The 16,020-nt window shown below is 40.8% G+C and overlaps 1 protein-coding gene across 1 annotated transcript; it reads left to right on the forward strand.

The window, feature by feature from the left end:
• The first annotated feature begins 514 nt into the window (after positions 1-514).
• Positions 515-15,835, forward strand: ipo9 (importin 9). Its single transcript, XM_044022901.1, has 24 exons — positions 515-815; positions 2,987-3,048; positions 3,173-3,259; positions 3,371-3,569; positions 4,160-4,248; positions 4,834-4,920; positions 5,104-5,223; positions 5,558-5,658; positions 6,531-6,589; positions 6,737-6,888; positions 7,023-7,121; positions 7,277-7,383; positions 8,390-8,529; positions 8,763-8,925; positions 9,283-9,509; positions 9,688-9,836; positions 10,800-10,928; positions 11,395-11,670; positions 11,886-12,052; positions 12,984-13,117; positions 13,282-13,401; positions 13,602-13,715; positions 14,139-14,215; positions 15,007-15,835. Exons 1-24 carry the CDS (start codon positions 668-670, stop codon positions 15,115-15,117), a joined length of 3,117 nt encoding a protein of 1,038 aa, XP_043878836.1. The 5' UTR covers positions 515-667; the 3' UTR covers positions 15,118-15,835.
• Positions 15,836-16,020: the final 185 nt, after the last annotated feature.

Here is a 16,020-nt window from a genome sequence, read left to right on the forward strand (position 1 = left end):
GCAAGAGTTTAAAAAGAAAGACATGGAGAAAAAAAAGTAGATAGAGCACAAACACTCAACAGGAAATAATCAAACTCTGCACGAGTTGTTGTGGTGACTACAATGCACTGTAAACTATAAAACATACTAACAGACAGCAATAGTAAAGAAGACAGAAAATAAAGTTCATATCTTGGCTCAAGAAAATCTTAAAGTATCCGAAAAGTATCTTTTAAAATCTTAAAAATATTACAATGATTTGCTGGACCAGAATTTAATTCTGACATTACAATCAAAAGGCATTCCACTAGAAAGAAAAAAGAGGGGGAAAAAAAACACGCTCTCTAAATCAAATTGATTATCTTGAGATACTGAAAAAAAATTTCTCATTTCAATTCATTTTAGTCTGTTCCAGTTACCTTCTTCCCTCCCTGTGCATTGTAGTTGTTTATTGTCTGCCATATGCACTCCAGTCCAGTAGGTGGCGGTAAAGTACTGTAAGTGCAGAAGAAGAAGAAACAAGAAAAGTGCGCTTCCTCCAGTAAAACCCCGCCTCCACGTTTCCATGCATTGGCGCGATTCCGCTCCGCTCTGTCCTGCGGCTTCTCCCCGGGTGCTCCTGCTCCCGTTCTTGCTGCTGCTGGTCTGAGAGACTGTGAGGCGGGCTGCGGGTGAACACACAGCGGGCATGAGTGCAGCGGGTAGTGCACGGTCCGGCCCGGTCCAGCAGGGACTGAAGGAGGCTCTGATCGAGACGCTGACGGCCATCCTGTCCCCGGTTCAAGAAGTGCGCGCCGCCGCGGAGGAGCAGATCAAAGTTCTGGAGGTGACGGAGGGTGAGTGTGGTGCTGGTGACGGGAGGAACAGAGGCTAACAGCCCGCTGTCCGCTGCTTCTGTCACCGCTGTGTTCACGGAGGAGCAGCTAACAGCCTGAATGATAACGTTAGCCGGGTTACTCAGTGTGTGTGTGTGTGTGTGTGTGCGCGCGCTCTCATAGGAGCTAACGCTAGGCCATGTCCTCAGAAGTTAAAAGAAGTTAGCATGAAAACTCGTGGAAACACGCTGCTGCCACCACGCAGACTTGTATGTTTAACTTTGAGACCCGCTTTAAACAACCAACAGACATCGTAGAAGTCACAGCTCAGCCTGTCTCCCGTGAAAACATGAATTATTGGGATGTGGTGAAACTGAAGCACATGTGGAGCGCGTGTTTGTGGAGTCCGGCCTCAACAACAGCACCTCAACAGGGAGGAGGTCACGGCTTTATTCCCCTGTCCCACTTAAGACGTCATTTAAATGCAGCTTTACGGTTTCTTACCATGTGAGGGAATTTAAAGGTTAGAGTTCTGAAACCATAGCAACAAAGACACACGTCTGGTCCCGAGCGCCCCCGTCACCAGGAAACGGGATTCATGACACTGTCAGGGAAGTTGCATCCAAAACGAATTCTTAGTCATTTATCCAGCGGTCGCCACAGCAACAATGGAATGCCTAATGACAGAGTTTCCCGCGAAGATGCGTCTCATTTCCCGTGGCTCGCACCCACCCAACATCCTTTCAGACCAATCGCCATCATCAGTTCATGGACAATTTGTTTGTAAATAAATCGAGAGTTTGATGGAAAGACTTTTGTGTAGGTTACAGGTTCTAATGAGAGTGTGTTGTTTTTCCTCCGTGACTTTTCAATAACCTGAATGGAAATACTCAAAATTTGTAACAAAAAAATCTTGAAATATGGAAATAGTATGCTTAAGACTGAACTACATAAAACAAAGGTGGAAAACACCCATCAGACACTTGTGGAGTGCGCACACACAAATTAATAATAAAGGAGTTAACATAATTATGAAAAATATAAACATAAGGAAGGGCTGGGTCAAAATATCGATTTGCCGATATATCGTCATCCTTCCTCATGTAATATGATAATCGATACACCGTATTTTAATTAATAAATGAACTAAACAATCCCTGACAGTTTCACTCACTGTGCGTCGCTACTTGATGTCTTGCAGCGATGTTGCTTAAATGAATCAGGGAAAGTTGGGTGGAAGTTACCTGGCCGAAGAAGAGTGAGTTTACTAGATAACTAGATAATGTCGGAGAAATTTACTTTAATTTATTCCCCATCCACATTCAATACATAGACTGCATGCACTTTGTTCTCTGTGTTGTGAATACATAGAGAGATCCTGCACTTTTAACTTTTCACATACATTTAGATTTAGACAAATATGGTGATGTATTGCTACATGATTTTCTTGCAATGTATTGATTATCACAGAATCGTTGAATCGTGATATTATTGGTATCGTGGACCATGTATAACACTAGTTTACTCGATATAAGCAGCTTGTGAAATGAGGTGTATAACTGCTGATAAAGTACCATAAAGAACCGTAACTTGACTGATGGATTGTTACAGTACCTATTGTCTGCCCAGTGATCCTCGTACATATGGTGAAAGGGTAATTGTGCACACTGTCTTGTCAGCTGTACTGCAGCATTGCACTTAGGCTGACCCTTTACGCTGGCCTCTCTCTAAGGCAGCTGCTGGATGCACCAGTGTCAGCACTAACATTGTCTCCTGGATCCTGATGTCACTCTCAGTTAAACCCAGTGAGAGGGACAGAGCTGGTTCAGTGAAGGGCTGGCCGATATGGCTTCAAAATAAAATCTGTTGTCTAAAATTGTTGCAGAAAGTTGTTACACATAAACAACTTTCATACGAAGTGTGTACTGTATGTATTTTAACATACTCTACCACCAAAAAGTACAAATGCGGGTTTTACCAATAACATTATTTAGTTTTAAGAAAGCCAGGGTCGTGCTATTTTTCAAGTGTAATGGTAGGTCACTCTAAATATTTGACACTTGAACCTGTTGGAGCTGTTTTTTGGGGAGCGTTTTTTAAATGTTATTTTACATGTTTCCTCTATTTTCTTGACGTGTTCCAGTAAAGTCATAGATGAATAATTTCTTCTCATTGTTACTTTCTTGTCATAGAGTTTGGCGTCCACCTCGCAGAACTAACGGTTGATCGTCAGGGAGCGCTCGCGATCCGTCAGGTGAGCAGAAAATAACTGAACACGAACAGTAAATTAAAATGTGAATTGTTTGACAAATACAGTTACCGTATATGTTGTCTTTATCAATAAAGTTTTGTGTTATTCAAATATTCTCTTTTTGCAGTTGGCGTCAGTCATCCTGAAGCAGTATGTCGAGACTCACTGGTGTTCCCACTCAGAGAAGTTCAGGCCTCCTGAAACCACAGATCAGGTAAACTTTTCTCCAACATGGATTTATGTCTTCTGTCTCTGTTCAAATATTGTCTTGCACAAAGTTAAGTTTTCAAGCGGATCATGTCTAACTCATGTTGTCCTCCTCCAGGCTAAAGCTGCCATCAGGGAGTTGCTGCCAGGTGGTCTGCGGGAGTCGATCAGCAAAGTCCGCTCCAGTGTTGCGTACGCTGTGTCGGCCATTGCCCACTGGGACTGGCCTGAAGCTTGGCCGCAGCTCTTCACCCTGCTGATGGAGATGCTCCGGGGAGATGTCAGTGCTGTGCATGGAGCCATGAGGGTCCTCACAGGTGTGTAACCAGATACACACAAACTATGTCTAACTTTCTTACAATTTCATGTTTTTATAATCCACTGAAGCTTTATTGGTCATTTCAGTTTGTTTTGTTTTACTTTTCAAGGGCAAAGGCACTGATCATACAATTCAGCTTTAACATCATTGCTAAGACTTCTGTCCAAACATCTTGTATTCACGTTCCAACTCTTGCATGACACAACAGGAGGTTTCAGAGCTCCAACATAAATGTGTTTACTTTTCAACACCCACACACAGTTCTTTACTCAGGCTCCAGGTCAGCTATAGTTTGTGCTAATTCTAATGTCCTTAATTTGTCAACCGTGCAATCAAGTGATGTGTATGATAATATCTGAAATTATTTTTAAAAAAACTGAAGAAATGGCTGTTTCTTAACCATATTGGTAAAGTTGAGTTAAGTGGTTATTTAAGTTAAATTACACAAAGGTGGCTACAAAAAGTAGCCACTTTTATGGAAATGCATTTATTCTCTACAAAGATACAAACACTTTCCTACCGAGGTAGAATAATCTGAGAAAGCTTTCTCCCTATATGTTTTTCTAACTGTCCGTTAAACATTTACAGAGTTCACTCGGGAGGTGACGGATACACAAATGCCACTGGTGGCTCCAGTCATTCTGCCGGAAATGTACAAGATCTTCACCATGGCCGAGGTACTGCTACTGCTCTGCTTTACTGGTCACTGAAAGTGTAATGATGTTGTGGTTGAATTTTATTTGTAATCGGAACAGAAAATATGAGCCAATATCAGCTCAAAAAGTTGAGCTGATGATGCAAAGGTTTCCAAAAAAAGGTATTTGTTTCTGAGCTCAATACTCAATACAAACCACTGCTGCATTTCCTCTCGTAACAGTTACAGTAGCATCTAAGTAGGGCTATAATTAATGTTTATTTTCTTCATTAATTGAGTAATCGCTTGTTTCATAAAATGTCATAAAGTTTTCATGGAAATGATGATGTTCTCAAATGTCTTTTGTTCATGTTTAATTGTAATAATTTTGCAAGATAGCATCAAATATTCACATTTAAGAAGCTAAAACAATCTGAAAACTTGTTTTGATTAAAAAAAAAAAACGATTCATCAATAATCAAAATGGTTGATGATTAATTTAGTCATCGATTAATAATTGAAGAATCGAGTAATTATTTCAGCCCTGCATCTAAGGCAGCTCTTGTTTATTCTCTGTCCACGTGAACATGACGGTTGGATTCATTTAAATCTTCACTAACTGTCACAGGTTTACAGCATTCGTACTCGCTCCAGAGCAGTGGAGATATTCACCACCTGTGCCAACCTCATCTGCGCAATTGAAGAGCTTGAAAAGGTGAGTTAGTCACTCTCTTTATGGACACACTTTGGATTATTAGAGACCCAGTTTAGACTGAACTGGTTATATCATGGAACATTCTTTGAACTTGTTAAATCCTCATCACTGATAATTTGGTTTATTCATGTTTTTATAGAGAGCTCTACATTTTAACTGTAGCTTTACCGTGTATGTGTTTAGGGTGCAGCCAAAGCCCTGATCTTCCCCGTGGTGCAGCAGTTCACAGAAGCGTTTGTGCAGGCTCTGCAGATGCCCGATGGACCCTCGTCAGACAGTGGTCTTAAGATGGAAGTCCTCAAGGTAAAAGACTGTACAAAGCCAAATTAAATATTAGACCTTTTCACACCTGACATTTTGACATGGGCAAATATTTAAGTTAAGTTAACTAATTTGTCAGAAAAACACAAGTAGAAATGTGTGTACCTTTTTAATCATGTGAATAAATCTAAATGTCAAAAGATTACAGTCATTTACTGTATATGTGTGTGCTGTAGTGTTATAATAGGGTAGTTGATGTTTACAGCCGGTGGTAGTTGACATTTTCTGTCAAGAATAAATGACTTGGCAGTGTGAAATGTGTTGTAGTGGGACTTAGAAACTTAGAAACTGTTTTTCCTTTTCTTTCTCATTTTAGGCAGTGACAGCGTTGGTAAAAAACTTCCCCAAACCCATGGTGTCCTCCATGCAGCAGATTTTACCCATTGTGTGGAACACACTGACTGAAAGTGCAGCTTTATATCCTTTGCAAAGCCACATGTGCATTAGCCTGCTCATTGCTGCTGATGGTATGATTATTGCTGTCTTTGTGTAGTAAAAGTGTTGCTTCTGTTTGCTTTACTGTAGTACAGACTTACAGCATTTCACATACGAGATGGAAACTTATTATTGTAACTTAACTTATTGTCCATGTTGCTCTAAATGGGAACATCATTTACAAAATTAACATTATGTGCTATTAAGGAATACTTGTATAGTAGTGATTGAGACCATGAACTTCTCAGGAAAATGTGTAAATGTAAATCAGATGGGAAGCAGACTCATTTTCAGATTGACTCCTTTTGGCAACCAGCAGCATAAAGTACCTGCCAACATGTGCACATTTTGCATGCTAGACAGGCATTTTGACATCATAGAACTCTGACACGATTCATGCGTTGCGTGAATATGTTGCATGACTGTTGTGTGTGGGAGTTTACATTCACACTGGTTGGAAAAAGAGATTGCACAATTATTTTAAGGGAACATTAGCAAGATAGTAACATAACATGAGTGGACGCCAGTGTGATTGACAGCTAGTATGGTCCAATAGATGCCTGGTTGCAGGTGACTTTAAAAAACTGTTGTGGCTCTGGTCAAATCTGGAGATTCGACATAGATTTAGTGATGTGGTCAAATGTTTGAGGTCCACCTTTGCATAAAATGTCCATATAATGAGGGAAAACTGATTACCCAGTAGTTGCAGTCACTTATTAACAGATTCAGCTTGATCGGGCAAAGTTATTTGCAGGCAGAGCTTTGTGAATTAATGACCTTATGGATTGAATTTAAAGATTTCTATGTCATGTTCTTAAGACTGTGTTTTGAGTATTCCTTAACCAGATGTGCACTTATGTAAGAACAGAAGTTAACTACACAGAGGAAGTGGATGACCCAGTCGACTCAGATGGTGACTTTCTTTTTAACATCTGTTCTCGTCCGCTGCATGTAATAATTGTTATCAGACTTCACTAAAATTGTAATTTACTAGTTACAGAAGAAACAATCTTCTCAACTGTCCTCTGTTGTTGAATTGTTTTATTATTATTTTTTACAGGTGAAGTTCTTGGTTTTGAAAATCTCGTGTTCAGCATTTTTGAGTTTGTCCACACACTGCTGGAAAACAACAAGTTCAAGAGCACAGTGAAGAAAGCCCTCCCTGAACTAATATACTACATCATCCTGTACATGCAAATCACAGAGGATCAGGTGATTATTAATAATGACAATAATAATAATGATAATAATAATAATAATAATACAAATAAAAGATAAATACGTACTTTATATTAATGTTGAGTGACTTGTGTCAAGCCTGATTGTTGTCAATGTTGTTTGCTCAGGGCAAAGTGTGGACGGCAAACCCTCAGCAGTTTGTCGAGGATGAGGACGACGACACGTTCTCCTACTCGGTCAGGATCTCTGCCCAAGACCTGCTGCTGGTGAGAAACTGTGACCTAATAACAGTGCTTTATGATATGCAGTGGACAGAATCTGACAATTTAAAGCTTACATGAAGTTTAACTTCTCCACTAACGCATGCTCGACCACTCTGAGAGTGTGTATCACGACGGTAACCTTTGAGCTCTGCTTGCAGGCTGTTGCTGCAGAGTTTCAGAATGAGAGTGCAGCAGCACTGGCAGCGGCAGCGACCAGGCACCTGCAGGAGGCAGAGCAGGCCAAAAACAGTGGCAATGAGCACTGGTGAGGAGACACACATCCTAATCACATACTGGCATCTGGTCTAAAGCTTTGTGGTATTCTTGTGTTATGTCATCATCCATTTTGGGGACATAATTTACAAAATTGATATCACGTACTATTGAATGAACACTTGAAACTAGCGATTGAGACCACGAACCCCTCAGGAAAATTTATAAATCAAGTCAGAAGTAGGCTCATTTTCCCATTGACTTCCATTCATATTGACTCCTTTTTTTGCAACCAGTGACAAACCTGCCAACATGTCCACATTTTGCATACCAGTAACCCATTTTGATAACAAAGAACACATTTTTATGCCCAGTTCACACCGGATGTGTCCCGGCTGCGTGTGGGTGTTTACGTTGTTTGGCTCGCCTGTCTCACAAAATACCAATATGTTTATGACTCTATGTTCCCAAGTTTTCTCTGTGTGTGTGCGTACGTGTGTATGCGCGCCAGTGCAGCTTGTCCTTCTATGGGTTGATTTAAAAACGTCCCACCTTCTTAAATTTCTCCTGCTTGTGCTCAGTTATGCTGACAGAAGGAAAATGTCAGATAAGTGGACAGTCTGAGAGAGAGAGAGATGGAGAGAGAGCACACCTGCGGCAGAAACTTTATCAGCCCTTCCCTCTTGATTTTGTGTGATTATTGTACATAAATACTCTGGTAACACAAATAAATAGCTACTTTCTATCATTTTTAAAATCAAACTTAATTAATCTCATAATAAAATAATTTTGAACCCCAACGTTTGTTATTTGCATCAAGAAGCTCTTATAAGTTGTGTGAGATAAAGTGTCTGATACACGGGCCGTGTAATCAAAATATAAGGAATGCAAATGTAGTTATCCACGTTGTATCTGCCAAACAAACAATAGCAATTAAATACATGAAGGAATTATATATATAAATACATTTCTTTCTGTTTTATTTATTTGTTTATTTATTTAAACCTACGTAAGGCAGTGCTTTTGTCTGAAATTTTGTTTTCTGTTTGTTGAACAAGGTGGAAGATCCACGAGGCCTGTATGTTGGCTCTCGGTTCCGTCAAAACCATCATCACAGAGAACGTGAAGAGCGGTCGTATCCAGTTTGACATGCACGGTTTCCTGGCCAGTGTTATCCTTGCTGACCTCAACCTGGCAGGTGAGTCTGAAACAGGCCTTTGATGATTTATAGAGACGATTAAGAGGATGACGTGAAGAGAAATCATGTATAAACTTTAAAGTTTATTGATTTTCCCATGGTTTATCATCTTCGAAATTTCCTCTGATGTTTTTCCCGTGTGTTAAAGGAACACACTGCAGCTAAGATAATGTTCTTTTTTGTTTGCCTTATTTTATCTTTGTCTTCACTGGTCTCTGTCTTCTTTTGTTCAGCGGCGTCTCCTTTCCTCCTCGGCCGGGCTCTGTGGGCAGCCAGTCGCTTCACAGCTGCCATGTCTCCTGAGCTCATCCAACAGTTCCTCCAGGCCACAGTCAGTGGGCTTCATGACAGCCAGCCGCCCTCTGTCCGCATCTCTGCTGTCAGGGCCATTTGGGGGTAAGGACCCTCAGGCTGTAGTTAATGTCTAATCCATGTTAATGCCAAATACTACATCTGTGTGCTAGACCCTGCTGTGTTTACAGTGGTAACAGTTGCATATTTTAAAATGCTGGTAGATTTTGAAGCAGCTGGTCCTTGATTTCATATAGTTGTAGATGGATTTAGCTTGTTTATTTTATCTTTATTTATATTTGTATGCCAAATATCTCTGACTATTCACTGCTTCAACATCTGTGTGGATTGTAGTTGTTTTTTAAAAAGCTTACTGAACATCCATCAGTGTATTAATGTGTATTAAGCACATACCACATGTTCACAGGCACTTCCACTGTCTCTGTCCTCTAAAATCGCCAGGTACTGTGATCAACTGAAGTTGTCTGAGAGCACACATGTCCTTCAGCCTTTCCTGCCCAGCATCTTAGAGGGACTGGTCCAACTAGCCGCCCAGTTCAGCTCAGAGGTGCTGACCCTCGTCATGGAAACGCTGTGCATCGTCTGCACTGTTGACCCAGCCTTCACCATCAGCGCTGAGAACAAGATCTGCCCCCTCACCATTGCTATTTTCCTTAAATATAACAACGGTACAGACCTTTAGTAGCTCCCCTAACTGCCTCCTGCATTTAAACTGTGCTCTCATTTATTTATTTTATTTAATTTGGTTATTTGCATTGATCTAAGTTGGATGACCTGACGGAGGAAAATGTGGATTTGGTTTGTCTCTTGTTTTTCTGAAGCCCTGTCTCCCTCTCTTGTCCTCAGACCCTGTGGTGGCATCTCTGGCTCAGGACATCTTTAAGGAACTGGCACAGATTGAAGGTTGTCAGGGCCCCATGCAGATGCGTCTCATCCCCACACTGGTCAGCATCATGCAGGCCCCTTCTGACAAGATCCCCGCAGGACTTTGTGCTGTGAGTGGTACAAAACAAACACACAAGGTTTTTCTCAGGATACCTGTCATAGAGAGTCGGTGTGCAGGTTTGTGTCCCCACCAGCAACAGTGATCCAAAATTAACTCATCCTGACCTCCCTATTTGGCAAGATTGCAGTGATTGTTATTATTTTCTTTAAATAATGGCACTGAAAGGCTTTTCTGACTCTGTCTATTGTCATTATCAGGCAAAACTTTCCACTTTACCAACATTGGCCCCCTTTGCACCACATGCATTTACACGTGGTATTAATATGCGTGGTGTCCACATCAAGATTTGATATGGGATCACGCTCATCCCCTGCTCTCTTACCAGGCTCATGAGTGGCATGTGTTTACAAACGCTGATATTTCAGCCTGGTGATGTTACAGTTTGTCTATCCGTAGTTTCAGTTTTGAGAAATGTTTGTTTACTTCAGTAACTTTCACTCCATCTTATCTGCTCCGTGTGTGTGCACGCTTGTATTTGTTACCTCTTTAGGATCTATTCTGTCATAAACACTGACCTTGTCAGGACCGGTAGTCCTCATGGAGGACAAAACTAGGTCCTAATGTGGCAGAACCTAATTTTTGAGGAATGTGGTTAGCTTGAGGTTAGAGTTGAGCATAGGCTGTCGAGGTGAGTGGACGTCAGTGCGGCATCTTAAGGAGAATAGCTGCACAAACCTGTGTCATTAATAAGAATAATTGTCAGAAGCAATTATCGACTACAGCATTTTTGCTTAAAAACCCATTCCTTGTAATTACTGTGTAATTTACTTTTTAAGGAAAGGTGTAGTCATCTAGCAAGGTTAAACACCCACTATGCTCTATTGTTAGCAATATACCAGATTAGCATTCAGCAGCACAAATGGGAATTGACTCCATTCCCCGTTCTTCTTCATTCTCTATTTTTAACCCTGTACATTAATGACTTTTTCTATCTCCTCTATCTGTGCCACAGACATCCATTGACATCCTGACCACAGTTGTACGCAACACAAAGCCCCCTCTATCAGAGATGCTGGTGTGCCAGGCTTTCCCTGTGGTGGCACAGTGCACCTTACGGACCGATGACAACACAATCATGCAGGTAAAACATAGCTAACAATACTACAATTTATTTCTTCATCTGAGAACTCGCTAACTGAATCTAAAACTGAAAAAGTGGACCAGTGTAAGGAGCAGCACATTCTGATCTAGTATTTAGGACAAAATTCTCAAATCACCCTTGCTTTAGTGCTGTGTTTTTGGTTTCGCATTTCACTGAAAACAACTGCAACCTTCTCAGTTTCTATCAGAGGATAATTTGACCTGATCCACAATTTGCTCCAATTAAACTGAACAGGAAGAGAACAAAAACACTGGCAGCGACATGATACGTGTTGACACAAAAGTCGGTTAAGAATTTTAACCTGGTTCAGCTCCTACGCTGGGTTTGGAGCCTTGCAGATTTTTTATTCTAATCACAAAGGGTTCTTTTGGAGAGAATACATTGCATCAATGCTTAGTTTCCACAGTTTCCCATATCTGAAACCTGCCTCTCCTTGTCTACCCAGAACGGTGGGGAGTGTCTGCGGGCTTATGTCTCAGTGGCCCTGGAGCAGATTGCTCAGTGGAGGGACGAGCAGGGCAACAGTGGACTCTGGTTCGTCATGCAGGTGGTCAACCAACTGCTGGACCCCCGCACCTCAGAGTTCACAGCTGCCTTCGTAGGCAGGTTGGTATCCACTCTGATCTCTCAGGCAGGAACGGAGCTCGGGGAACAGTTGGACCAGATCCTCCGAGCGATTCTAAGCAAGATGCAGCAAGCCGAAACACTGAGTGTCATGCAGGTAGGCAGGAAAGACAAATGAAAGCATGTCGTTTTGATTAATGTTGACACAATTAAATGATGAATCGGATTGTTTGCATCGTAATTACCATGTCCATCATGCTTGTCGTCCTTGGTCTTATTTGCTGTTTAAGGTTCATTGTTACAGATGCATTAGGTGCATTTTACCTCCACCACCTCACTTTTCCCCCCTCTCTTCCTCTCTCCCCCATGTAGTCACTGATCATGGTGTTTGCTCACCTGGTTCACTCCCAGCTGGATCCTCTGCTGGAGTTCCTGTGCAGTCTGCCTGGACCGACGGGGAAACCTGCCCTCGAGTTCGTCATGACCGAGTGGATGAGCAGACAACACCTGTTCTATGGACAGTATGAGGGTAAAGTCAGGTCAGGCAACAATTTCATCTATACGTTTATTTTCGAATAAGATTTTTGTTCATTGCAAAACAAAAGTCTCATGTTTACTGTTGATAATAAATGCAGATATTTTAGCAGAAGTAAAATATAATAAGAATAATTAGAAATAAATTGAGATCTTGTTGGGGAACCCAATTAAGAAACCCATACATGAACTATGACCTTAACTTTGCGACTGCCGCCTCACCACGATCATTTTCAGCCGCCGACTAAAAACACATTTCTTCCGACTCTACCTTGACTAAGACGACGGCGACAAAAAACAAAACTTATACATCGCACTTATGACTAGCACTTCATAGTTACTTGAAGCTCTTACTTACTTCTAGCTCTTATTTGTACCCAAATGTTTAAATGCACTTATTGTAAGTCGCTTTGGATAAAAGCATCTGCTAAATGACATGTAATGTAATGTAATGTAATGTAATGTTTGTTTGTTTTTTCACCATCTTGAGATGCTTGTTACTGTAATTTTATATACGAGTCTTATATAATCTTTTAATTTCTTGACTTTTTGGCTTTGCACCCAATAACGTGTGGACACAAACCCCAAAAATACACTGATACACTTTTCATCCAGGGTTGAGAACAGAGGATGAGGCATCTTTTTCAGCCCTGAGTTAAACTGATTGTGAAAAGGTTCATTTGAATTGTGGTCACTATGGTTGTAGATAGTGACAGCATTTTTTGTGTACTTTATGCCACGGCTACTTTTACTGACTATCGTTCAAGTAACTGTATAACCCTTTGGGTCTGCCTTTTATGTGTCTAGATGGGGTTTGTCACTATTTCAAACAGCTCTCTTGGGGGTCTGATGAAACACAAATATTGTTCCAAAAAAAGACTCTATTAGCCACCTTTACTTAACTCTTGCTGTATTATTTTTATTTTTATACTGCAGTACGGTGGCACTCTGTAAACTGCTGCAACACAGCCTCAACACTGACGACAAACGTCTCCAAGACATTGTGGTGAAAGGAGAGGAGATCTACGGTCCTGAAGACGGCATTCGCACAAGATCCAAATCTGCCAAAAGTAAGATGCCAAAACCGGACTTGTTACCCGATTAGATGACATATTGTTCCATATTGTAGGAAAATATAGCTTGGATGTGTAAACATGTGACATACTTGTAATGAGGTTTCAACAATCACGTTACATCCATACAGCAATATTAGGATGTTATTTCTCCTCCACAGACCCAGAGAGGTGGACCAACATTCCTTTACTAGTGAAGATCTTTAAATTGATCATCAATGAACTGTCGACAGTAGTGGAGGCCAACGCCAGCAGGGCAAACGCAGCAGACTGGAGCCAAGGTCAGGAGAAACTCCTCTGTCACACTCATTTAACCGATGCTGTGGGACAGATTCTCTGACACATCTGTGACTATTTCATGCAGCTTACCCAGATTTTTTTTTGTGTGTGTATTTTTTGGCAAATAAATGTTTTGTGCTTTCACTGAAAACTTAAGAATGTGATTGCAGACATTTTAGTCACCAGCTGGTGTTTGTTTTAGATTCCAGCGGAATGTGGGAGGAGCAAGATGAGGTTGACGGGCATGATGAAGATGAGGAGGACGAAGGGCTGGCAGGGCAGCTGCTCTCTGATCTCATCGCCTCAAACAAATATGGTGTGATGTTCTCCTCTGTGCATCGGCTATTCCCGCTCAATGACTTTAAGGTCCCGTGTGTAAGAGTTAGTGAAATCTAATGGTGAGACTGCAGATTGTAACAAATGGCTCGGCTCTCCCTTTCCTAAGCTCCTCAGGGATCAACAGAGGCCTTTGTATTCCAGAAAGGATGCTGTTCATCTTTGTGTCGGGCTGATATATCTTTATAGGAAAATAGTGGTGCAAGATGGCAGCCATCATAAAGCAAAGCTGTTGCCAAATGTTCGTAAACATAGTTATTTGTTATACATTCAGGTTCTGCCAATCAACATCCCTACATGTTACACACTGGACCTTTAATTTCAACTTCAATTAATGTATGTCCCTTTCTTCGTGTTGCCATTGGAAAGTCTTCTTATTTACTTTTTTGTCTTCCAATTACAGATGATGATTATTATGAAGATGATGACGAGGACGACCCAGACGCGTTGAAAGACCCCATATATCAGATTGATTTACAGGTACAGTGTGTGAGCTGTTTTCACTCATCATTTCACAAGTGATGACCATCAGTGTTAGGACGAGGTGCATGAATAAGTCAGGGTTTGAATTCTGTTTGATTATAGCTACCACTGTGTATAATGAATCATAAATGAAATTGTCAAGGTACTTGATAGAGACAGAAACAGGGAGATTATAAGATGGCTGATGCAGATATTTAGAAAGTGCCAATTTTTGTCTGGCCGATTTCCTGTTTTTATCCTTTACATGATAAAATATAACAAATGATACAACTTAAAACAAAAGGTGTGTCTCCAATCTGCATTGTGTGTGCACTACGCTGCACTTTTGAATAAGCTAAATATTAAATAGATTAAACGGGTCATTGAAATCATAATTATAATTAATAATAATAATTAATTAATTTTTGTGACATTTCTGAGAGCAAAAATGTGTAAACATACATTTTCACTCAATGTCAATAAAAAAACAATATATTGTTCAAGTAATTGGTCAGGTTGATTAAGCGGTCACCTTCTAGATTATACTGTATATCTAATAAATGTGTATATAGATATATATCTGTACAAAAGGAAGTAATCTATGAGGGTGGGTAATTCAAATGGTCACTCAGTTTTGGGCGATGTCTGAACTTATCCTTGCATCACTATTAGACTTCATGGCAGTGTATTCATATAGGATTGCATATATTTACCAATTTACTGTATCTCCTTTCTCATCTTCTTCAAACACTCCTTTACATCGTGAAACTTTGGAAGTCCTTGACCTGTGTATCACGTCCTCTCTCCAGGCTTACCTGACAGACTTCCTGACACAGTTTGCCCAACAGCCATGTTACAGCATGTTCTCTGGTCACCTCAACAACGCTGAGAGACAAACCCTGCAGTCCATAGGCCTCTAGCCCCCACTCATCTGCCTCTCCAGGACACCATCATGCATCTGAAATGCCCTGGAACTCTCTTCTGTTTCCCCATCGATTATGAATTCACAAACAAGTTTGGGATGTTGGTCCCGGCAGATGGAGAGGACAGGGTGCGAAGAGACACGTGCACTTGCCCATGAGTCCCTTACTTCTCCATGCTCGTGGTGGGATGGACTTTACAAATATTGAAGAGAGTTGGAAGGAGACGTGAAAGACTGCACAGAGGGTCAGAAGACTTGCCTTTCTGGAGTAATTTCAGATCGAACAAGAGGGCGGAATACGGAGTTTTAAGACTTCACAGTTGGAAAAGGGTGAATTGGAAAATATGAAAGGACTCTATTGACATATTGTTTGTAACTTAGCCTGTTATTTTTGTGTTTCTGTAAAAACAAATTTAAATGCAACACTCCCAAGTGACTTTACACTGATTGGTGTTTCAAAAACAAACAAAATGCTCTTCAATGAGGCGAGAAATGCTGGCAGCCTTATATTCCAGAAAACATTGATATTTCTAAAAGAAAAATGAAAAGCTCTTCAGACCAGCTGATCTGTCTCTTTATGTGGAGTGTTTGGGAGTCCATACTGTTGCCATGGTGATTCGCAGCCTTGTCATTCCCTTGTACCCATTGAAACTTGGGATAGAAAGATTTCTAAATAAAAGTCCAGAACGGACAACACTTCCAGACTGAAATTTAAATTCCCGTCCTTGTCTCCTTGGTGTTGGAAAACTGTCTAAAATAAAATCTCAAAGTCACAGCACATTCCTACATGTTTTGAAACTATGAAAGACATTTTACTGTGCTGCTGTCTTTATATTTTACCAATTTTAGGAAAACAAATGTAGGTTTCAAGTTGTCTTGAAGTGCAGATTAATGAGTTAAG

This window comes from Solea senegalensis, linkage group LG4, assembly GCF_019176455.1.
Source record: "Solea senegalensis isolate Sse05_10M linkage group LG4, IFAPA_SoseM_1, whole genome shotgun sequence".
NCBI classification, from domain to species: domain Eukaryota; kingdom Metazoa; phylum Chordata; class Actinopteri; order Pleuronectiformes; family Soleidae; genus Solea; species Solea senegalensis.